Genomic DNA, 25,011 nt, shown 5'->3' on the forward strand with positions numbered 1-25,011 from the left:
CTAAGGCCTGAATTTAACGTGTGGAGGCACCTAATTAAGAAAAAGCAATTCTCTCAGGGTTAGCATCGAGGGGCCCTGCCAGTCCAGAAGCCCCTTCATTATCTTTTGAACATATGGACTGATGTCTGTCCCTTTTATATTCGGATTCCCCTGGAGTACCATCACAAGATGACAGAAATGGTTTCAACATAACATTTATTGCACACTCAAAACTGCCAAGTTCTCAAAATACAAAGCTTAGCAACACAAAACTTCACCTTCAATGACTGCAGATATACCAACTGTATAAAAACAATTCTGTGGAAACATGTCGGAGAACAGTATTAGGTGAGGAGGGTTTTGAGACGGATGTTTCAGTCTAAGAAAAGCTTCAGAGGTGTGAAAATACGGTCTGCCTGAAAGCTGCATCTCATCTAGCCCTTAGTCATCATGCCTTCAGCTATCTTTTTACCTTTGCCTCCTTTATTTGTTTTTGCCACTCGTACTTGCAGCTTCAACTCTCTTGCCTCTAGTTCACCCATCTTTCTACCCACTACAACTTTTCTGGGGAGCATTTTAGCAAAGCTACTTCAAAAGCATGAAAAATCCAACTGATCCAATAGTTTTATCCATAGGAATTTATACTAAGGAAACAGGGATGCTTTCAAAACCTTAAGTTACTTAAGTGTTATTTATATTAGCATAAAAATTTTAAACTTAAATGCTTGACAATTGGAAACTACTGGATAAATTAAATTACATCCATTAGAAGAAATTATTAAACCAATAAATTTGTTTTTCAAGGAATATTTAATACAAGATAGTTACATGCTTATCTAACATGTATTTTTCATCACTAAAGCTAAAGCAAAACATTCTGTTCGTTGGATAAAAACAGCTTGCTTTATACGTGTACATTGCAGTGCAACTAAAAAAAAATCTGTAATTATTATTTCAGAACTTCAGAATCTGAATAGGTGCCAATGTTCTTTTTTTCATAAGGGAAAAAAAAATCTTTGAAAGTCATTTGAAGCTTGGACAAACATTCCACAGCTATATTCTTAGGTTCGCTGTAGAGTCTTCATGATTCAGATGGTAGAAAGGAAACTTCAATTCAACCTTTTAGAGAAGACATTCCAGCTCGCATGATCTCATCAACTAGGAGAATGTTGGTGGCAATCACAGTGCTGGAAGGGGGAAAAAAAAGTCAGATGACTCAGATTTGAGATATGAATCCTAATTCAACTTAATTTCCAACTAAACTGTGCAAACTACATCCAATAAAGTTTCCCCTTTCCTCTCCATACAACAGAAGGCTAGGTTAGTTTCTATACTTTCAGTTGATTACATTTTTTATGTAACCAAAAAAGGTAACTAAAACATACCAAATTAAGAATATGACGATCCCCTAAAGATTATTTTAATTTTGGTTTTCCCAAACTTACCAGGAGTGAAGCAGCTGTTTCTTTACACAATAGTTATCCCATATGCCTACTTCTGCTGCTACCATTGGCTCACCTGAAAAGTAACCCAGTATTCTTAAAATCACATACAGCAGGTCATAAGATCACAATGCTGTCTAGAAGAACAGTATTTTGTGCTGCTTTGCTCATCACTGATCACTCTCATTTCCTCCAGTATTATCTATGAGAACCCAAAGTTCCTCAATTAGTCCAATTTTGTACAAACCATGACTCCTGTGCACAGTATCTTTGATGAGTGGCTAATCTCTACTTAGACCTTCCGTGATAGGAACGCTCTATTTGGTTACCCAATAGGTGAATCTCTCTCTCTGGACACACTATTAGAGGATAGCACTTGAACTAAATCCGGCCAAAACGGGCTTACCATTTCCCACATTCCAGAAACCTTTTCTATTAACTTGAATGTAAATGATGCTGTTAACAACAGGTCTTACTCACACATACTGCATGGATGCATCTTAGTTCTCTCTCTCCCACTTTGTACTTGTATAATTTGTGGTGTTATACTGCTCTAAGACTGGGGCTTTAATAATTTCATTAGATTTGGTCCCCTATTCCAGCAAGTATTTGCTATCCTCAGTCTTTTTTCACCCATGAATATGATCACCTAATGTTATTTTATCAAAGTCCCTGATAAAAGACAGAGTAAAGCAAGCCCAACAGGAAACCCTACAATATTAACCTGAACTACCTACCACAACTCAGCAACATCAACAAATCCAGTCTTTGAAATTATTCAAATGTCTACTCTATTCCCTTAATTACTACATCCAGTCATTCTATTTTTATTTCATATTTTAGAACCCAGAGTTCCCCAAGAGTGCTGGTAGCAAACTGCAAAGCAACTCTCCAAGATTCTTCCATCTCCAGTTTTGATTTTTCCTGGCTTTACCTCACATATATTATCTAGTTCTCCTCCGACAAACAGTTGCATTCTCTTACCTGTGTTCAAGTCCACACCCACAAGTTGACCTGATTCTGAATGTTCTGCTTGAACTTTAACTAGTGTTTCCTGAAGGTCAAAACCAGAGTTCTGAGCAAGAACCTAAAGCAAACAAATTTAATCCTTTAAAAGACAGGACCTAAGAACTGGGAGTCAAGTGTACAATAAATGAACAGTGTTCCCAATTAATAATTTAAAAACCCTTTACAAATGAAAACAGACCAGTATTTATGCTCATTTTAGAGAATAACATTTTACTAATCAACTCACTAATCCAGCCCAAGACCAGCAATACACTGGTCATAAACTATAACCCCAAATGAGCATACAATAGGAAAGCATGATTTTGAACACAGTTTAACTAAAACAAATAAAAACAAAAAGCAATCTTGTACTCAAGTATAATCCCTACACCACAAATCCTCTTAAAATAGTTATCTCTTGCCATCTGAAACTTCCAGATATTCAAGTCTCCCTTCCAGAGGAACCAAAAACATTTGGATGATGAAAGATACCTGTTCTGGTGTTAGGGAGAACACTGATCAAACTTGTTTTTTCAAAATCCACATTATGAAAAAACCCACATTATCGAAAAGCTTTCATCAGCTGAATCATTTTAGTCTAGTTTAGAAAATCGACTGTTAAAGCCTGTATACCTTGGGAATAATGAGCAATGCATCAGCAAATGCTTGAACTCCAAGTTGGGCCCTGCCCTTTACACTTGGCTTGTATTTAATCAGGGCTTCTGCCATCGCCACTTCCACTGCACCAGCACCTGGAACTACACAGCCTATTGGGTGGGGAGAGAGAGATGCTAAGCTACAAAAAAACTGTAGAATCAATTAGGAGAAAACATATAAATTAAAACACACATGAAAAGCGACTAATTTCTTGAGAATTCAGTATAACCACAGCAATTTTAATATTACATTTAAAAGCAATACAAGCAACATATCAAATAGCAGAATGATTTAACTAGCACTTTTAAGTTCTTGCAAGCTCTTAGCACTAGTTTATTTATTTGTATCCACTTTTAATAATGATATGCTATAAAAAACATAGCATAACATCATAGTTATTTTAAAAGAAGACTTTACTTTTGCATGGTGTCTGGCTGTGTAAACTACTGATAAAAAAACACAGTATTCAGCCATGCCTTTTAGACTAACAAAAAGAACCTAATTTAAATACAGTTAGGACCTTACCATCATCAATAGCATTTTTAACAGCCCTCAAGCCATCTCTTATTGCATCTTTGATTTGTGTGAGTGTGTGCTTATTTGGTCCTTTGACCAACAACGTGACAGAGCGAGGATTGTTACATTTCTCAATAAAGGTGAACTTCTCTTCTCCCTGTGAAGAGAGAATATTTTCAAAAGCAGAAAATGGTTGCACAAAGACTGAACAGAGGGGAGGAGCTTATGGAGGAATGATAAGTAGTGAATTAACAGAGAACACCACTGATGACATTAAAGCAAATTATTTCTTTTTTTAAAAACTAGTTTAAGCTGGTCAGTGTTCTTTTTGGAAGATCGGCCCTGAGCTAACATCTGTTGCCAATCTTCCTTTTTTTCCCTCCCCAAAGCTCCCCAGTAAATAGTTGTATATCCTAGTTGTAGGTCCTCCTAGTTCTTCTATGTGGGATGCTGCCTCAGCATGGCTTGATGAGGAGTGCTAGCTCCCTGCCCAGGATCCAAACTGGTGAACCCTGGGCTGCTGAAGCAGAGTGCAGGAACTTAACCACTTGGCCACAGGGCTGGCCCCCAAATTATTTCTTAAAAGAAAAAAAAGAAACCACATATAAAAGAAATGTGATTCTTCCATCAATGGCTTATCATTAGTACACATAAACCACCAAAATGTATATAAACAAAGCAAAAATCTGATCCTGAGTTTGAATGAATTTTTACTCCTGAAAAATTCATTACCTAAAATCTATTATTACCTTCAGAAAGAAAATACACTTACCAAGGTATACTCATAGACAAGTCCAGCATGTCCCAAACAATCAGGATTTAGGTCATCAAAAGAATTCAGAGCCACCCCACCACAAGCAAGAGTCAGCCTGCAATATTCAAGTGTTTTAAGGGAGATGTGTAAGTGATTTTATTACTTAAACATTTAAAGAGAAGAATGTGGAATTTTTAGAAAGCAATCTTTCAGAATTACATATTATATTCTAAAAAGTATTTTAACTTAAGCCTTTCCATTCACTGCCAACCAACTGAAAACTGGTCTTTTCTCCCACTCTCCATTTAAACCACCCTCCCCAAGGCAGCAAATACTTCTGTGCTATGAAATCTAAAGGTAGACAAGGGCTCTTCATTGCGGTAGGCATTTGGGAAGAAGGTACTTCTCTGAAACCCCTTGATGCTCTCTCTTTGACACAGAAAAATATGTATAGGATATGTCATGGTTTCAAAATAAAACAAGTACACACCAATGTTCACACAGCATTACTGACAATAGCCAAAAGGCAGATATCCAAATAAATGGCCACTGACAGATACATGGATAAATAAGATGTGGTATATCCACACAATGGAATATTACTGGTCCTTAAAAAGGAATGAGATTCTGATACAAGCTACAATATGGATGAACTCTGAAAACATTATGCTAAGTGAAATAAACCAGACGTAAAAGAACAAATGTTGTATGATTCCCTTACATGAGGTCCCAAATTCAGAGACAGAGTTACTGTTTAAGTGGTACAATTTTAGTTTGCAATGATGAAAAAGTTCTGGAAACGCAAAATGGTGATTCACAATACTGTGAACGTAACTTAACGCCACTGAATTGTACACTTTGATAAAATGATAAATTCTACATTATGTATACTTTATCACAATAAAAAAAGAAAAATGCAAAAATAAATAGAAGGGAAAAAGGAATAATCCCCATTAAGTTGCAAAATAAGTAAAATTTGCATCACTCAGATAACGTGCTAGCCATACCTTTCCATATTTCTTCTTTTAGCTCTGCGCAGAGCTACTATGCCTTCTTTTGCAAGAGCATCTAAGGAAAAGGGGTCAATTCCCTACAACAGTAACAAAAAATTAGTTTCAACATATTCCACTGTAAAAATAAAAAAGAGCTAACAGACTAGTTTATGAAGCCAAATTTTTCTCACCTTTTGATTAATAACAACAAATCCTTTATTTGAATCACCACAGACTTTCCTTTTCAGTTCTATTACTTTTTTAACTCTATCTTCAATGAATTTTCTTTCAGCTTTTACCAGTTTCTCTCTCTCTTCCGCACTCTTGTAAAAAAAGCTAGAATTCACTTCTCTATTTTAAAAAAATTACAGAAAGGGAGGGAAATGGTTATTTTTTAAATAGAAGATAAGCCAGTAGCCTCAGAAACTGGGTTAATCTTGAAATTTAATTTAACAAATAGTCACTGAACTCCAATCCTGACCCTGGTACATTTTCAAATTTCCTATAATTCTCTCAAACCCAACTGAGGTACTATCATCCTTAGAGTGGGGAAACAGTCTCACAAAAAAAGAGACTTGCCCAAAATAACCAGCTCCACCACTGGAGGGGCCAGAAACTCACGTTTTTTCATATTCTAATGACACATTACATGTGAGGATGTATGCATCTTCTACTCTTTTTCTCATATCAGGATGCCGTGCCCCGTGGTCCAAAACAAGACCTCTGATTAAGCTGTTGAAACACACAAAAAATTATATTGTTATTGATTTCCAGACAGGGTGTAACATATGCTAGCAAATTAAAAACACTGAATTGAGACTATATTGATAATTTTCACATAATCAGCTTTATTTTTTCAGTTATTTGAATAAGATTTTGGGTGAAACTTCGATAGGTTCAATTGTGAAGAGGCAATGTTCCAGAAAATGACTAAAACAAGCCATTCGAACAAAAGTAACAACCCTAACTTGTATAGAATATTCTGCAGAGAAAGTTTCAACTGTAGGCTATCAAACTGTGATCATCTCCTTTAAAAATTGTTTTTAAACCAGGTCTCTGAAATAATACATATATTTTTAATTCCCCAACGGCCTCCCATTATGCTTCAGATCCAACAATTCAATAAATGCCAAATGAGGGGCTGGCTTGGTGACGCAGCGGTTAAGTTCCCATGTTCTGCTTCAGCGGCCCAGGGTTTGCCAGTTCAGATCCTGGGTCCGGACCTATGTATCAGGTGTCAAGCCATGCTGTGGCAGGCATCCCGCATATAAAGTAGAGGAAGACAGGCATGTTATGTTAGCTGACGGCCAGTCTTTCCCAGCAAAAAAGAGGAAGATTGGCAGCAGATGTTAGCTCAGGGCTAATCTTCCTCAAAAAGAAAAAAGAAATGCCAAATGACTGATGTAGCTCACTTTTCAGAATCATTCTAACTATGAACACATCATACCACTAACTTCATTTCAAGGGGAAATATTACTGAGTAAATCAAATACCTAGGCCGTAAGATATGTATTGTATCAAGCATCTATAAATATATAAACTTTGGATCTCATAGCTTCTACCACCTACCTTGTATCAGTTTCAGATTTATGTTTCATCTCCATGATCTCAACCATGAAGAGGTCAATAGGTTCATCCTGTTTTTTAATGGCCAAAACGGAGTCCACTACAGCCTACAATAGGAGTATAACCATTAAATGCATTTAATTTGCAGAAGTTGAGACACTTATGTTGCTTCTTCTTCAGGTGAGTTTAAAGTAGACAGTTTCTTGACTTTAAAATCTCTGAACTGATCTAAGTTGTCTTCTATGAGCTAATGGAATAGATTATTTGTAAAAAGCTTAAATCATTTACATTTCTGAAATCTCAATTAGTAATTACCAAGAATCATGGATACCCCTATTATTTTATTAAAAAGATTGATAACAGAAAGCTTTTTAAATAATGAAATCTCCATTTTATAAACCTTTTCATGAAAGCTCTGATTATAAAGATAAAGCTTTACCACCTGGTCAGGTATACTCTTATTTCATTTTCTCATTCTACTTTTTGGGTACACAGATCAGGTTATCACTGCCACAAAAATGAGCCTATTTATTTCACACAGTATGATACCGTAAAGACCCTAGATAGCACCCTATAACTAGAATTGCTAAGTATACTCATGTTTCTAACATCAGGGGTTTTCAGTATAGGTGTACCAGATACATTCCAAATTTAACACATACCTCTGTTAAGACATCAGCAAGTTCAGCATGAACTTTGGTACGTAGAGATGTTCTGGCCACGTCTATAAGTGTTTCCCTGTCCATCTCTTTGGTTACTTTGACTTGTTCCAAAAACTGAAGTGCCTTTTCCTTTGCAGCTTCAAATCCTTCTGTTATTATTCTGGGATGAAGACCCTATAACAAAGACACAATTAAAACCATGACTAACACTGCAGTTCTTTAATTAGATGCAACTATACTGCTTATGAAAAAGTAAATTTTTTTTTTTTTAAAGATTTTATTTTTTCCTTTTTCTCTCCAAAGCCCCCCAGTACATAGTTGTATATTCTTCATTGTGGGTCCTTCTAGTTGTGGCATGTGGGACGCTGCCTCAGCGTGGTTTGATGAGCAGTGCCATGTCCGCGCCCAGGACACGAACCAACGAAACACTGGGCCGCCCGCAGCGGAGCGCGCGAACCCAACCACTCGGCCACGGGGCCAGCCCCGAAAAAGTAAATTTTTGAAGGGATATTCCAGATCATTCATACCCTTTAATACAATTAAGTTAATATATATGTGCTGACTTTCTGAATACATTTAAAAGGATAAATAGTCCTTTCAACGCAGAGGAAAAGAACAGACATTGCTCTAGCACAGATTCAAAACCAAGGGAACTATAAAGCACACTTGGGTGTTCACTGTGCAAACTACAAGGAGTAATACCAAAAAGCCACACCTATGTCATAACAACTTGCAGTCAATAGGACCAGTATATCCTTTCTATAGGTTATCTGAAATTAATTCACATCATTTACTAATAAAAAATAAACAGGGAGGCTAAGAGTCTGCTTTCTCTCTTCCCAGGAAATTCTTCCTGACGCCAGATTAATAATCACTAAGGTTCGCTTTAACCTAAGAACTACTCAAGGCTAAAAAAAGTTGTGGAATTCTTTTTTTGAGGAAGATTAGCCCTGAGCTAACATCTGCTGCCAATCCTCCTCTTTTTGCTGAGGAAGACTGGCTCTGAGCTAACATTCGTGCCCATGTTCCTCGACTTTACACATGGGACGCCTGCCACAGCATGGCTTGCCAAGCGATGCCATGTCTGCACCCGGGATCCAAACCAGCAAACCCCGGGCTGCCAAAGCAGAACATGAGAACTTAACCGCTGTGCCACCGGGCTAGCCCTGGAATTCTTACTTAAGTTTTTGGTTGACTTTTTGCTTATAAATATGACTAGTCTTGAATATCCCATTTCTAGATCTTAATTATTAATTTATATTATAAACAGATATAAACCATACATGCAATATAACTTGATAAAAAAATCTTTCAGGCCAAGGAAGGTTCCTTAACTTGTCCATGATCACAATAAATTTGGGTCAGACCAAGATAAAGACTCTGGTTTCCATATTTAATACCTCCTGTTTACTATATTCTACTATATGGCCTCAGTTACTATTAACAAATCAATTTCTATAAATAAAACAGGTTATTTCCTACACACAATAAATATCACAGAAACATGAGAGTCATGTATACTTCAGAAATGTAGAGATCAGCCTGTTTCAGCAGCTCTCCAATGATTAGAACATTGGAAGTGGTACCATCACCAGTTATGTCATCTTGGGCTGTTGCTACTTTGGCTATTAAGGAGGCTGTTGGGTGTTGAATTTGCTGAAAGTAAAAAGAGAAAAAAAATTACTTAAACAACTTAAAACGAAACAGTCCAAATATACCTTAAAATGTGTGAAGGGCCTCCTGAAGTGCTATCCATTTGTATAAATTGCCCAAATGTTCAGCTCCATATTACTTTAAAAACTTACCATTAGCTATTTTGCATATCAGTTTATGATGACCAAAACATCTTCATATATAAACTTACTTCTCAGATTATCTCTCCTTTACTGATGAGGAAATCTGAGCCTCAGCTATGGTTTACCCAAGGTGAGAGAGCTAACAAGTAATAGTAACAATTTCAAATCCATGCATGCCTCTTTACGACAAATCTAGGGCTCTTGTGAGAATAAACCAGGTATCTTCTCAAACAAAAGCCCAGCAGCCTCCACTATTACTTGGCACTGACCAAAAACAAATAAAATAAAAAACTGCCCTCTTAGCAAAGATCATCAGTGGATACTAAATCATCACATGGAAGGGTTTCTGAACAGGATATGCAAATCTCCAACGTCACCCACAGATTCTTAATTACAAAGAATCCAATCAAGGCTCCTGCACTGCTTTTGGTTTTTATGTCTCCTTATTTTCCTCTAATCTAGAAGTTCCTCAGCCTTTTATGTCTTTGGGAACACTGACAGTTTTGAGAATCAAGGCCAGTCATCTTGCAGACTATCTCATTATCTAAAGTTGCTGATAGGACTAGGTTAGCCAGTCCTTCTGAAGATACTTACAAATGTCTGGATGTTAACGGCATGGTACAGTACTATCAAAATCCTAAATTTTATTCTGAACTCAAAACACAGGCAAGTCATTTTCCTTTCTTGAATTCGAACTGCTAGGTTTCAGGAACTTAGGGATAAGTAAAATGACCGCTCCTTTCAATAATCTTACATTCTTGATGACTGGGACTTTGAAACATGGCAAAGCAGAGTTTTATCTCCTTTCCAGTTGGAGGTGGAGAGATGAGATGTAACAGAGTATTGCTGTTTCAAAAAGTGAAAAGTATAACTATCCTCTCGCATATTGCCCACTTGATTATGTCAACTGCTCTTAGTTTTTTCAGATTTTATTATAATTAATTTTAGTCATTACAATCCTTTAACCAAAGCCTTAAAGGGCAAGAGTAGGGTTTCAAAAGTAAGTCTATCAGAGCCCAGGGTTCCTCACTGTATTATATTACCAGTACTGTTATTGATCACATTGCTTTTCTACTCCCTCCACTGTCTAAAAGACCACCTATTGCGAGCTGATACGATATTCTCCCACCTTGAGAATGAACGTTAAAAACCTTCCGACAATTCAAATGTACTACGGAAAATCGAGACATTTCTGACCTAGGATAGAAGCCTCTCACCATTTCATGAAGCAGCACATTGCCATCTTTAGTAAGCTTGATGTCTCCAGCACCAGAAACAAGCCTGTGCAATGGGCAGAAATGAATCAGAGTGACTTTTTCAACGGGAGATCAAATTAAGAGTCCCACAAAGATCGAGCTTCACCCAGATCCTAGAGAGTCTGGGCAGGTGGGGTTGGTTCTCTGCCCCCGGTAACAGGAACGGTGCAGCGCCCACCCCCTGCCTTCAGAGTAAGAGCCTGCTGAGCCCTCAGGGTCACTAAGTCCCAGAGCGCGGGGGAAGCGCCGCGCACGCGGGCAGCTTTGTTCTCCGCGGAGACGGCATCGACAAGAGGAAACGACCCGGGCAGGAAACAGGTCCTACCCGGGAGGACGCCGGGAAGAAGGGCCGCCGCGGCGAGCGCGGAGGCGGCAGGCTCCAGGCCGCGGTCCCCAGCGCCAGGCCCGCGGCGGCGCAGGTACGCGGTGCCCCCGGCCCTCCCCGCCAGCCCCGCCTTACATCTTCATGGTGCCCTTAGGCCCCAAGTTGGTCCTCAGCACGTCCTGCAGCCCCCGGGCCGCGCTGATGTTGACCGCCAGCGCCGCCTGGGCTCGGGCAACCTCTGCCTTGGGGTTCAGAGTCTTCACGGCCGCCATGGCTGACCCCACAGAGGAAAAGGAGGAGAAGCAACGTGCGGAACGCCCAAAGCCGGCTCAGCGTGGCCAGGAGGCGCTATCCCCGTCTTCTGGAAAAGTCCGGCGCGCCTGGCCTGCCCCCAGCGTGCCCGCGCGCAGCCGCCATTGGGCCGCAGCACTGCCGGCGCAGCTGATTGGGTCGCGGCCTCACTGCTGCCTGCGGCTCCGCCCCTCGCGCCCTGGCCGAGGCGCCATTGCGCACGGGAGGGGCGTGTTCACGGGAGAGAGGGCTCGGTCATAGGGGCTCGTCGTGACCGCGTGTTTCCGCCGGCCGGGGCCCCGGCTTTGCGGACTCGGGACTTGAAGGTGTAGGCGGCGCGCGGGCCGCTCTGCGCCAGGCAGGGCCTGTCGGCCGCGCGTCTGGGCGTGTCTGGAGGACCGGCGCCGTTTCCTGGAGGTCGCCGGCCGCGGGGAGTAAAGTGGGCTTCCTCCCTCCTCCTCTCGCGCCGTGTGCCGTGTTTCCTCCCCTTGCTGCTTTTTTCCCTGTCACCAGAGTTTTCTTGACTGTATGCCGTGTGCTTAACGATGTTGTAGGTGCTGCGGGGATTCAGAAGTGAATTTGATAAGGACCCTCGCCCAGTGTCCTAGGAGTTTTAAGCCTACGGAAGATGAAGAGATAACAATGCAAGGTAGAAAGTGCTAGATGCTTTTAGAAAGAGGCAGGATGGGTGCGATGGCATTTGAGGAGAAGCAGCCCTTTGGGCTCAGGACAACTGTTGAGGCCTGAAGCCCTGAAAGTGGGCTTGAAAACTCAAACTTGATTGAGCAGTGGCTTCCGTCCTTTGAGGTGACTCCTTTTTAAGACAAAAAAATTTCGGAGGATGTCCACAATTGCTTGCTAGTATTTAGTGCCCCCCAAATACCAGGTATTTACTAACGCTTTGTATTTTGCTTTTATAGATAAAATTGTTTAGGATTTAAAAGGTGCCAAAGGGCATATGGTGAAAAGTAACTCTTCCTCCCTCTTCTAGTTCAACTTTTTCCATACAAGCACCGTTATCTTTAGATACTTTGAATTTCCCAGATGCTTTCTGAATTTATAAATAGAAGCACTTTCCCCCACACAAAATGGCAATTTAGGATACGCATTGTTGGGTGTACTATATCAATACCGATACGGATTCCTCATTCCTCTTAACAGCTGCATGATAATTTTTCTAAGAATGACGTAGTTAACCGGTCACCTACTGGCTGTTCCCAATCTTCTGGTATTCAGGCCGCGATGAATATCATGGAGAAAATTATAAAATTATTATAAATATATATGTTACTATAAGTATGTATCTCTACACAAACTCCATAAATACATGTATGTACACAAACCCCCTTAAGTTGGTTTGTGAATTTGAGAATCGCAGAAACATCTATATGTTTAAGTGATAGCACTAAACAGTAGAAGGAGACTCATGATATATTCTGCAGATGGTACTTGGTGTGCATGAAGATTTATTTAACTACTGTTGGACATGTATGGGGAGACATGAGCAGAGATGAAGACTGGAATTTCAGGCATCTGCCTGCAGGTAGGGAAAGGGGGAATGGAGACTTCCAGGCTCCTGAGGTGCAATGTTAAGGGGGCACCAAAAACTCAGTAGTTAACATCAATATTTTAGTAGAATATATACATATATTTTAAGATTGGCACCTGAGCTAACAACTGTTGCCAAACTTTTTTTTTTCCCTGGTTTTTCTTCCCAAGTGCCCCCAGTACATAGTTGTCTATTTTAGTCGTGGGTCCTTCTAGTTGTGGCATGTGCAACGCTGCCTCAGCGTGGCCTGACGAGCAGTGCCATGTCTGCGCCCAGGATCCGAACCAGGGAAACCCTGAGCCACCGAAGCAGAGCGCAGAAACTTAACCGCTTGGCCACGGGGGCGGCCCCTAATGGAATATTTCTTAAAAGTCAAAATTAATGCAAAAAGCCCACAGAGAACAAGTATTGGAATTTTAAATTATTAATCTCCAGTAGTATCCTACAAGGCCTTAGACAAAGTCTCAGCAAAACAGAAGGATCCATATGATCCTTGTAGAGGCAATCTATTTGCATATATCATTCTACTGGTTTTGCTTATCACACTTTTGAGCAAATTAATAGTTTTCATTATCTTATGCAAAATAGAGTAGCAAGGGAGTGTTGCCTATGTGCTAATGTATGTATAGAATGGAAGAACTTTAATATGTCTTTTGGAGAATTTCAAACAAAAGGTCAAATGTGGGAGCACATCCATTTCAGTCCATGATTGAAGAAATTGAGATGGCAGCAGCTGCTTAGCCATGTGATTCAGCAGGGATTTCAATATAGAAGAAAATTTTAAGGAAAGAACTCTAATGAGGCAGAGTGGTGTATTAGAATTCTAGAGTCAAAAAATTTGAGTTTGAATTCTGATTTTGCAATGTTTACCAATATGTGACCTTGGATATTACTTAACATTTTTTTTTTTTTGGAGATTAGCCCTGAGCTAACATCTGCTGCCAATCCTCCTCTTTTTGCTGAGGAAGACTGGCCCTGAGCTAACATCCGTGCCCATCTTCCCCTGCTTTCTATGTGGGATGCCTACCACTGCATGGCTTGCCAAGCGGTACCATGTCCACACCTGGGATACGAACCGGCAAACCCCAGGCTGCTGAAGCAGAACGTACACACTTAACCGCTACGCCACCGGGTTGGCCCCTACTCAACTTTTTGGAGTCAATTTTCTAGTATATAAAGTAGGGGTAAGTGGCATCTTAGAGAAAATTAAATGAGATTGCGTGTGAAATATGCTTTGTATTGTGCCAGACATGGAAGGTGTTAAGTAAATTGCTACTATTGCGTTCATATAATGTAATTAACTCTGTATAATTTTCATACCACCTTTACATGCAGTGTCTCATTTGATCCTAATATGAATCCTTTGAAGTTGGTAGGTCAGGTATTGTTAAACCAGTTTCACAAATGATAAAATCGACACAGAGAGAGATTAAATGGCCAACTCAAGGTCGTACTGTGTTGTATTAAGGAAGAGCCAAAAACCTAGATTTCACCCTTGACTCCTCCCTTTGCCTCAGTCCCCCATATTCACATACTCCCTGAATATTTTCACATTTACTTTCTAGCTATTGCCCTCCTCCACTGTCAAAATTGACTGTAGTGGAGCCATTTTGAAATGGAGTCCAAGCTGCCTTTCTAGAGAAACTGCCTTGATATTTGAACCTTAGACTAGACAAAAATGGCAGTTGTTTTACAGGCAGTTGTTTGAGAAGTCAGAAGGAGAATGGACATTCTGATCACAAAGACTCAAGATTGTGGGCTTTCTGAAGATAGAATCAATAGTCAATCAATGTTTAGCCAAAGACCAGCTCACTGCCTCCAACTCCAAGTAAAGTTCTTTTTAATACAACTTTCCTTCTTTGCCTCTAAAAGCCCCTGATTCTTATACCCTAGCAGGACACTATTTGGGTTTTGTCCTGTATCTGTGCTGCCTAAGTTGCAATTGTTGAGACGCCAAATACACTTTTGCTTCTGTCAATGCAAATAATCCATAATCAATCTATAAGTCAAAATTGGGGTGAGTTTATTATGAGCCAGGTCTGAGGACTATAGCCCGGGATCTTCCTTCTCAAGGAAGGAAGGGCACCAAAGAAGTGGGGTGTACAGAGTGGTTATAAACTGTCTTGGAACAAAAAGCATACATCATGTATGATAGGAATATCTTTTACCACTGTCACAAGATGCTTAGCTGGCACAGAAGGGTGGTGGTCAGCAGGTCAGTGGTCACAAGGTGAGCACAGCAGGTTGGTAATTAATCCTTAGTTTCCAGGAAGAGATGCTTATCCATAAAGAAATGCTGATATGGGCAGAAGTTACATCCCTGTCTTTAAGGGCATCATTCTTGTCTTTGGGACATAGTAAATGTTTAAAGCAGGTGTATGATGCATGCTTAAAAGGCCATGTCAGGCCTTTTTGGAAAAATAAGGTCAGGCTGAATTAGTTTTAAACCAAATGGCTTCCTCATATACTCCAATATATCCTATTGCTTTTCACTTATTTATTGTGTTCCCCCTTTTGATCTATAATCTTTCAATAGAAAGCACTAATAATCAAAATATTGTCCCTCGGTGCCAGAGTGGTTGCTGCCTGCCCTGGATCCACCATGTCTCTTGGTGCTAGGCTTTCATCTCATTTATTTGCCCAGTTATTCACGTTGCGGGGAAATAGTCAGACAAGCATAAATGTATATACTAACAGAGGAAGCATTTCATAGGTTATGTAATTTTTCAATTAATTTCAGATTGTTGTACAAACATTATACCTGTACTTTTGTGTGACTCCTCATGCTCACATTCTTTTTTTTTTTTTTCTGAGGAAGATTAGCCCTGAGCTAACTGCTGCCAATCCTCCTCTTTTTGCTGAGGAAGACTGGCCCTGAGCTAACATCTGTGCCCATCTTCTTCTACTTTATATGTGGGATGCCTACCACAGCATGGCTTGCCAAGCGGTGCCATGTCCGCACCTGGGATCCCAACGGTTGAACCCCGGGCTGCCGAAGTGGAACATGCGCACTTAACCGCTATGCCACTGGGCCAGCCCCCTCATGCTCACATTCTTTACACTTATAGAATGGGTACGGTAACAATGATGACAATTCAATATTTGAAAAGATTAATTTTAAAATGAGTTATTTGGCATAGTCTATATCAGAAAAGAAAATTCATCCAGGGTTGTAAGATCCATCAACCATCTCAATTCACTGAGCAGTCATTACTCTAGCCTGCATGACAGTCTTACCACTAAGTAAAGACAGTAGTGATTAGTTTGAGTATTATGACTACTACAAGAATTCCAAGGAGTAATAGAAATAGGAATTGCAATCAGGATCAGAAAAGGGAACCAATACCTGAAGAGGGCCAACCAAACAAATCAAGACTGGGTGTAGAATCACTTAAGGCATTCACCTATTTTTTTTCTTCATGTGCTTTAGCAGAGGTGACACATTGGAATATCCATGAGGTATGAAAACAGCATTTGGGACTGGCCCAGTGGCATAGTGGTTAAGTTCATGCACTCTGTTTCAGTGGCCCAGGGTTCATGAGTTCAGATCCCAGGTAAGAACCTACAGACTGCTCATTAAGCCATGCTGTGGTGGCATCCCACATACAAATAGAGGAAGATTGGCACAGATGTTAGCTCAGTGAAAATCTTCCTCAAGCAAAAAGAGGAAGATCGGCAATAGATGTTAGCTCAGGGCCAATCATTCTCACCAAAAAAAATGGGCCAGTCCCGTGGCTGAGTGGTTAAGTTCGCGTGCTCAGCTTCAGTGGCCCAAGGTTTCACTGGTTTGGATCCTGGGCGCAGACATGGCACCACTCATCAGGCCATGTTGAGGTGGCATCCCACATACCACAACTAGAAGGACCCACAACTAAAAAATATATAACTATGTACTGGGGGGATTTGGGGAGAAAAAGCAGAAAAAAAAAAAGAAGACTGGCAACAGTTGTTAGCTCAGGTGTCAATCTTTAAAAAAATTAACCCAAAAAACACAGCATCCAGTTTGAATGATTGTACACATACCACCTTGGGATGCAGTTAAAATATCTAAGGCTATTCTATTTTGAAGGATAGCCTTTCTTGTTAAAAACATTTCAGTATTTAATAAGGCTATTCCTGCTTGACTATCGTTAAGGGCTTGTTGAGTGAATTTAATCAGATCTTCTATATGTGATATGACATCTCTTAGCCCCAAGGAAGGAACAAATATAGCCACTAGGTGGCCATACCAGTGGAGCCCTGAATAAGCCCATCTGGCCTTAAAGAGAGGAAGATTGGCAACAGATGTTAGCTCAGGGTGACTCCTTCCCCTGCATCCAAGCAAAGCTCTGGGTGCAGTGTTTTAGTCATCCAGGCAAAGGCTAGGCCAGAGGTTTGTTCCACATAACCCTTGAGTTCTGTTAGGAGCCACCCAATAAATGCCTGGCCTTGGAGACCAATTTGTTCCAAATTAATCACCTTCTTTAAGTATGATAGTATTCTGAAAACCTTAAATGAAACAATTATGAAGTAGGTATATGGTTTAAGCATTACAAAGTTTTAAAGTGAGGAGATATAAGGTTGGGAATACAGTCTTGGTCTGGAGTCTTGGGACAGCTGTCTGCAATAGATGCTGTCTTCTTATCCTTGTTTGGAGATATTTGCATTGGTCAGTTGAAGTCAGATATCAGAAATAGGAACTGAAACCCTTTCAGGTGGAGAAGCATTTTTTGAATGAGAAGTGTGAATCCATGAGTCTCTGCCTCTTGTTTCTGCAGCACATAAATTGGTTGAAAGTACCTGGTATGGTCCTTTCCAACAAGGCTGCAAAGAATCTTTTATCTGGTATCTTTTCCAATAAACGGAACCTCCAGGTTGCAGTCCATGATCCTTGAGGTCTTTGTCTCCTGGGAGCTCACTGTGAAAAGAATCAGCTACCAACCTCGTTTCTTTTAAGTGTCTCAATGAGACCTTGACAATAATGTAAGATGTCTCCTTTAAGCAAAGTTGGTTCATATATTCCTTCATCTAATTGCATAAGCCATCCAGTTATTATCTCAAAAGGGATCAGCTGATGTTTGCCAAAGGGTGTAGATCTAAGACTGAGGAGCACTAGCAGAAGAGATTTTGGCCGTGAGAGATTAAGTGCTTCTGAAAGTTTTGCCAATTGGCTTTTGATTGTGCCATTGTTAAAATGTTGCATTATTGGCCAAATGTCACAGATAGATTTAATTATCTGTCCAGTGAAATGAGTTCCCTGGTCATTGTGTAACTCGGTAAGAATTCCTCAAACAGGAATTATCCTTTCCAATAATAATTTACCTAAAGCCGTCACTCTTCTGCAAGGAAAGGCCTCAACCCAATGTGAAAACATACAGATCACTACAAGATATACATATATCCTCAAGATGGTGGCATTTGAACAAAGTCCAATAGCCATACCTCAAAGGGTCCCTTAGGAAGGGGAAAGTGACCTTATGGCCCATGAAATAGTTTTCCTAGATTATATTTTGGGCATAAAGCACAAGAAATATAGGCTTTATGAGCCACTGTTGGAGAAGGTTTCCGCCATAAAAGTATTGTTTCCCCCATAAAACCATCTTTTTCAGGTGCCCAATGGGTTAATTGGTGTATATGCTGGAGCAGTGGCAATTGTGCTCCAATAGGCACTGTGCTTTTTTTTTCAGGCCCAAACCACATCTGCATGGTGGTAGGAAAAATTCCCTCTTTTGATGCCACCTTTGTTTCTCTTCTTCCATGGCAATTTCTTGAGCCTGTAGAAGGAAATCTTTTACTGGATTAGCAGAGTTAATAGAAAGTAGTGGGTATTCTTGAGACTGGACTGCATATCCAGCTTGACAATGTTCTTGCTTATTGTTTAAGTAAGACCAAATGTAAACCAAATTAGATAATAGAATGCAGTCATGATCATTTTCTTTCTGTGGTGCTGGAAGCAATGTAGCAGGATTAAGACAGTGAATAATATTTACCTTAGGCAATATAAGCTAAGGTTTATCATCATTTACTTGGCACTGTTTCCCATGAAATTTAGCATACCAAACAAGCCTAATTAGTTTAGTATCTCCCTCTTTAAAGGAAGAGAGAACAAATTTCTTTGAGAAGTCTCAGGGCCCTCTGAAAATTCTCAGAGAAATTTTCAAGTTAAAAGAAAGACTTCATTTAGGATATGAATTTTGGGGAAGCGTGTCAGAAATATCCAAAGGTTTTAAAACACTTGGTCAAACAAGATCAAGTGTTTGCTGATCTTGTTGCCACGAAACAATTGTTGTTGTGAAACAATGCTTAGTTATCCATTTAACCAAAGTGAGACTCACTCAAAAGTAAGGAAAACCTTTTATAATCTCTTTATCAAGAGCAGACTGGAAGTCCAGGAAAATTATCCTTTTAATAAAGAGAAAACCAAATTCTAATTTTTGTACATGCTTACTTTTGATATCAAAACTTATTTACTTAATTAAATTCATTTTAATCTTGCCAACTTGATCATGCCCAAAATTCTTTCCTTGGGGTTACTCTTCCACAAACCTTCTATAACTTTCTTTTTACGTTCAGAATTTATCCTATGCCTTCTTTCCTTCCGAGTACTTTAGGACAAATTTATCTTTCTTAACAAAACAAACAAAAATATCTTCATTCTTTAAATCTCCTTTACTAAAAACATGCCTCTTACTTTCCTTACTTTTTAAAGTTTTTGGCACCCTGTGGATTGGCAGATCCACAAATACTGTCTAGAAACATGCTTTCTCATAGAAAATTTCTCAGCATGGCACAAAACATGTTTATCAATAAAACCCAAGTATTTTTCCAGTTTCTCTACAATACAAAGTCAAAGGTAGATAAATCTATGTTTGGTAATTAATATCTAATATTATATTTTATGTAGAAATGACCTAGATGCTCAATAAGTTTTATCACTTAACTCAATTAGCAAAACTTTAAGGTTTTAAGTTACCAAAAGGTTTTGAAATTATTTTAAGTACATACACCATAACACATAATTATTGTTAAAAATTTCATCCATTCTCTTTTTTATGTCTATTTCATTTACTTGTTTCCATGCTGATAACTCTGAAAACATTTTCATTTTAATCAAATCAACAATCTTAAATAAACTTTTATTTACCAAAGACTATTTTATATCATGTTAGCTTGAAAAACGTTTGAGTTAGTTTCCATTACATTTATATAAGTGCTTACTTTAAGCCAATTAATAGAGCTCTTTAGAAATTATACCATCCAGAGGTAAAACATCATACATATGTAACATACATAGTGACACACATACACAACAACTCCACAGCTATTGTTTTAAAATTACTGCCATGAATCATGTATAATAATATGTCTCACTAGTTGTGAAAGAATAATCAGATTTAATTTTAAGCTTTTTCTATTAACATTAGTGGAGAAGACACTCAAAATGCTAGATTTTGGGAGAGGGTGCTCTTATGGCTATTTTTTGTGCCTTTTTTCCTTTTTTTCATTCTTAGGAATTGGTGATGGGCTAGATAACGGTTCCCAGATAGGTGAGGTGATAAGCATTTTTGAGATAAAGGAAATGAGTGGAATCTGAACTGCCTCTAGAGATGCTTTCCAGTTTTCTGAAGATTGGTAAATTGAGGACAGTTGCTCTTAATCTCTCAGAATTTTGGGTTGTACCTTAAATGACATTATAGGTCAATCTACCTGTCCAGCTACATCACCCTGATTTGCTTCTTTCCCTTTGAGTGTTTAATTTTATTTTAACTTAGGGAAGAAGGCCTAAAAATTCTTATCAAGCTCTGAATATCAGCTTCCAGACTGGCTGAATTTCTGATCATAAGTTGCTAAATCCTTTCAATTATGTCATCAAGTTTCAGTTGGGACAAACAGCAACTACCTGGCAGTACTGAACAATTTTGCTAATCTTTAATGTAGCAGTTTCCCAGAAAATCTCTCAGTCTCATGAACTTGAGGAGTAGATTATGGAGGTATGACCTAATATATTTTTCTTTTAGGTACCTTTTACCACAATTTTTTATTAGCTTTACAACAACATTTTCAATAAAGTTATTTTGGAATTTTGAAGTTTTTGCTTTTAAGTTCACTTCTTTTTTATTTGTTTTAAGATTTTATTTTTCCTTTTTCTCCCCGAAGTCCCCTGGTACATAGTTGTATATTTTTAGTTGTGGGTCCTTCTATCCATGGCATGTGGGATGCCACCCCAGCATGGTCCAATGAGCGGTGCCATGTCTGCCCCCAGGATCCAAACTGGCAAAACCCTGGGTCACCAAAGTGAAGCACATGAACTTAACCACTTGGCCACTTGGCCGGCCCCTAAGTGCACTTCTTAAATAATCTTATCTAATCAGAACTTTCATTCTAATGGCCAATGTAATTCCTCTGAGGCTGACAGCAGTTTGTTAGGACTCTTAATCTCTATAGCAACCCACGTTTCTATCCAACAATCTCTGACTGAAAAATGGGGTGCAAGCACATTTTTGTTTGACCATATTTTGGGACCCCAACCTTATGATTATTAAGCCAAGCCCTCAGGACACAAAGCAAGCTCGGTAAGATTTTTTTTACTGTTCCTTGTAAATATTTACAGCTTCTGTAACATTTAGTCTTGAGTAATTGTGAAGGATGGTGGTAAGCTCACCTATAAAAATTTCTCTATTACTGGCTCTTAAAAAGGAGCCCCAGGGGCTGGCCCCGTGGCCGAGTGGTTAAGTTGCGCGCTCCGCTGCAGGCGGCCCAGTGTTTCGTTAGTTCAAATCCTGGGTGCGGACATGGCACTGCTCATCAGACCACGCTGAGGCAGCGTCCCACATGCCACAACTAGAAGAACCCACAACGAAGAATACACACAACTATGTACCGGGGGGCTTTGGGGAGAAAAAGGAAAAAAAAAAAAAAATCTTTAAAAAAAAAAAAAAAAGGAGCCCCACAGAGGCCACTGTAATTTTAAATTATCCTGCATTATCTTGCCAGCAATTTGCAGCTATCTCCATTTTGTTAAGCACTTGCAAGTTTCAGCATGAAGCCAGCTGGAGCTCTGAGGGGAGGCTGCCCATTTGGGAATTGGTAAGTTTTTAGAAGCTTGATTTCCAGGGTTTTTTTTAGTTTCATTTTACTATAAAGTCTGAACAATTTCTAGGGACAGTGTAGTGGATCAGAAATGTGCTGCTTGTGAGTGTTATTCCCTAAAGAATAGTCATAAACACTCTCTTACGTGCCTTAGTTTCTCTTGCCAGCAGTCTTAAACTGCTATGGGGGCTCAGAGTGCTATAAGACCACTACTCATATGTGCATCCCCAGATAAACCTTATGAATTAACGTGAGTGATAGTGGAGTTCCCTATGGGACCACTACATGTCATGAGGATTGATCCTCTGACACTTCTCTGAGGATCTCAGTCACTGAGAACACCTTTCTACTGGAAGGAGCTGGTGTCCCTTCTCTTTAGAGCTGAACAAGTTCAGATTCTTATTTCTCTATCAAGCAGTTTGTTCAGACTTTATAAATACAATTCTTTCCAATTTAAAGCCAAATTTAAAAAGATCAGCCTGCCTCATTCATTCCAAAGTTTCCCCTGGGCTCCCCTGGTCTAGGAAATTCCCCCTAGGTTCTTCTTAGCTAGGGTGTGTACCAGCTCCCCCTTAAGACGCCTAGTCTTAAGGCTTGAAACGTCTCATATAAATTTTGGACCATTGACTTAAAATACGGAGCTCCGGGTTTCAGAAGAAATCACTGGGATCCCTTGAAGAATGCAGTGATCTGGGGGGCACTCAATGGGCCCCTATTGGTACTGAATGCCGGTTCAGTGTATATTCCAGGTGGTCTCCAGTGGGTTTCTCTGAAATCCTGCCAACTACGCCAAGAAATGTTGACACAAATAATCCATAATCTATAAATCAAAATTGAGGTGAGTTTATCATGAGACATGGGTGTCCTTTGATACTGGTTCTGGCTGTCCTTTTGTTGTTGGCTGTTTAAAGGAACTTCTGTTTATTTCATTACTTTGTTGATCCTTCGTTTCTTTGGTAAATACTTACAAATGAGAAGTCCATTTTTTTAAGGTGACTGCCAAAGGGCAACCCCCGCTCTCTGGGACTCCTGCTGGTTTTATGTTCTTGAATATGGACCTTCTACTTGTAGATTTTTGTCCTGCTAGATTCACACTACTCAGGGTGATTTGAGGCTTTATTGGCCTAAATGGGACTCCTTTGAAATTCCTAAATTGGTTTACTTGCATGCTCAGTTGGAAAAAATTATCAAACTAAACAAATTGAAAAGGTAGCTTGTTTCAGTTGGTATCTTGAGGCCTGTAAATGAAACACGAAAAAAGTTGCTTCCCTGCAGGCTGTTAATTCTAAACACACCAAGGTGAATTCAGACCTCTCAACTTGCATTTTTCTCTCTGTCCTTTGAAGTTGTAAGTTTTACCATGCCTTTAGAATATAAATACCCCAGGAGACAATTGTCTCCAAGCCAACTCATGGCTTGTCAGGAAGAGTTTCCCTGTTTGGGCCGCCTTACAGCTGCTGCTGTCTGTGGGTTTATTCCCTATCTGGTGAGTACTCCAATTCTGTCTTTTGTGTCATTTGTCCAAACCAATGTACCCAGTGGGTCAGAAGCACAGATAACAACCTAGGGTTTGTAACTAGTGTCTATTTGTCCAGCGGTGCTTTAACATGGGAATTGCATCTTCTAAAAGTTCCTGAGAAGTTCTTCCCTTGGGAACTCCAGCAGGGTTTATATTTAAGAACTATGGTCCTTCCTCTTGTAAATTTTTGTCCCAGTGAACTGATAATACAAAAGATGATTTAAAATTACAGTGGCCACTTTGGAGCTGCTTTGAACTTTCAAAACTTGTCTTTTTGCATACTAGATTTGAGAACCTCGGACCAGACAAATTGAACGCAATCTTTAATTTCTAAAGAATCAAGCACGCCACCTTCCCACACACCTTCTTAAAAACTGTAGTCCTAGAAGCTGTAAATATTTTAAAAGAACAGCAAAATTTTACTAAGCTCATTTCATGTCCTGAGAGCTTGGTTTGGTAACTGTCACAGTAGGGGCCCAAAATGTGGTCAGATAAAAATATGAGTTGCATCCCTTTTGCAGTTAAGGTCCCACCCAACTTCTGCCTGCCCTCAGGAGAATTACACTGGCCATTAGAAGGAATCTTATCCAATTAGATAAGGTCATTTAAGAAGTGCACTTAAAAGCAAAGGCTTAAAAATTCCAAAATAGCCTTATTGAAAATTTTATTACAAAAAACTAATGAAAAATTAAGATATAAAAGGTACCTAAAAGACTATACGAAAGTCCATTAATACCTTTACAGAAACCCCCATATCTACCTTTGAAGGAGGGCCCCAAATGGGCCACTCCCAGAGTTAACGAGACTCAGAGATTTTCTGGTAAAATGCTACGTTATTCCCTTAAACAGTCAAGGGGAAACTAAAATTAAAAATTAGTGGAGTTGTTTAATACTGCCAGAAATATTTACTGTTTGTCCTGGCTAAAACCTCGTAAGATATTTGAAAGGATTTAGTAACTTATGATCAGCAATTTGAACAAATTGGAAGCTAAGAGAACCTGATAGGATTTTTTTCTAGTCTTCCCCCAACTAAGCTAAAATAAAACTATGTACCCAGAGGAAAAGAAACAAATTAAGGATAATGTAATTGAATGGGTATATCAGTCCTTTGATAAGCAACTAACCTCCCCTGTTTATCTCAAACAGCTTGTAACCTCTCCAGGAGTTGTTATCTAGGCCGTCCCCCAATTCCTAAGATTGAAAGAAAAAAAAGAGGGAAAAGAAGCTTTTCAAGATGCAGTCTGCTATGGAAGCACCCTCACCTCCCAAAAAAACCTCTTTCCCTCGTTCATGGGACATGACATACTGGGAATGAGCCTTCCTAGTGATGAGGGATCAATGATGTGTTGATGGTTGATCAGCAGTGCTTTCAAATAGTTGGTCAGTGATGGTTTCAAAGAAAGATCTTGATCAAAATGGGAAAATGTCAAAATTTACTATAGTGGAGCCATTTTAAAATGGAGCTGGAACTGCCTTTTCTAGAGAAACTGCCATGTTGTCTTGAACCTTGGACTGGGTCCAACCTTTGAACTGGGCCAAAATGGCAATTATTTTACAAGCAATTGTTTGAGAAGTCAGCAGGAGAATGGATATCTTGATCACAAAGACTGAGGATTGTGGACTTTCTGAA

General features: G+C 39.5%; 2 protein-coding genes and 2 non-coding genes across 7 annotated transcripts in view; 1 reads left to right on the forward strand and 3 right to left on the reverse strand.

The window, feature by feature from the left end:
* Window positions 1–178: 178 nt before the first annotated feature.
* Window positions 179–11,636, reverse strand: CCT6A (chaperonin containing TCP1 subunit 6A). The gene is made up of 14 exons (XM_070567881.1): window positions 11,089–11,636; window positions 10,590–10,653; window positions 9,098–9,232; window positions 7,577–7,750; window positions 6,918–7,021; window positions 5,970–6,080; window positions 5,540–5,699; window positions 5,364–5,446; window positions 4,375–4,471; window positions 3,612–3,759; window positions 3,063–3,196; window positions 2,406–2,508; window positions 1,425–1,497; window positions 179–1,166 (listed from the first exon to the last, which is right to left on the reverse strand). The coding sequence occupies exons 1-14, from the start codon at window positions 11,223–11,225 to the stop codon at window positions 1,094–1,096; spliced, it is 1,596 nt and encodes a 531-aa protein (XP_070423982.1). The 5' UTR covers window positions 11,226–11,636; the 3' UTR covers window positions 179–1,093.
* Window positions 3,426–3,562, reverse strand: LOC139074979 (small nucleolar RNA SNORA15). Its single transcript, XR_011524996.1, has one exon. It is a non-coding gene; the product is annotated as a small nucleolar RNA SNORA15 (small nucleolar RNA).
* LOC139074980 (small nucleolar RNA SNORA22) lies at window positions 8,128–8,261 on the reverse strand. Its single transcript, XR_011524997.1, has one exon. It is a non-coding gene; the product is annotated as a small nucleolar RNA SNORA22 (small nucleolar RNA).
* The window catches only part of PSPH (phosphoserine phosphatase), a 46,167-nt gene continuing 31,967 nt past the window's right edge, over window positions 10,812–25,011 (forward strand). Inside the window, exon 1 of one of the 4 annotated variants that reach the window (XM_070567900.1) lies at window positions 10,812–11,047. The gene's annotated coding sequence lies outside the window, so the exon portion shown is untranslated. The remainder of the gene's footprint in view (window positions 11,048–25,011) is intronic. The other 3 variants (XM_070567909.1, XM_070567916.1, XM_070567913.1) reach the window with 3 other exon arrangements.

Source organism: Equus przewalskii, chromosome 12, assembly GCF_037783145.1.
Source record: "Equus przewalskii isolate Varuska chromosome 12, EquPr2, whole genome shotgun sequence".
Taxonomy (NCBI): Eukaryota; Metazoa; Chordata; class Mammalia; order Perissodactyla; family Equidae; genus Equus; species Equus przewalskii.

What these genes read in the sequence shown, in the direction of transcription:
- CCT6A (XM_070567881.1), bottom strand. Translation starts at nt 11,225, where the DNA reads ATGGCGGCCGTGAAGACTCTGAACCCCAAGGCAGAGGTTGCCCGAGCC. An exon ending in TTGTTGTTATTAATCAAAAG is followed by an intron (nt 5,447 to 5,539) that starts GTGAGAAAAATT and finishes TTACTGTTGTAG; the next exon opens with GGAATTGACCCCTTTTCCTT. An exon ending in TTGTCTATGAGTATACCTTG is followed by an intron (nt 3,760 to 4,374) that starts GTAAGTGTATTT and finishes CTCTCTTCACAG; the next exon opens with GGAGAAGAGAAGTTCACCTT.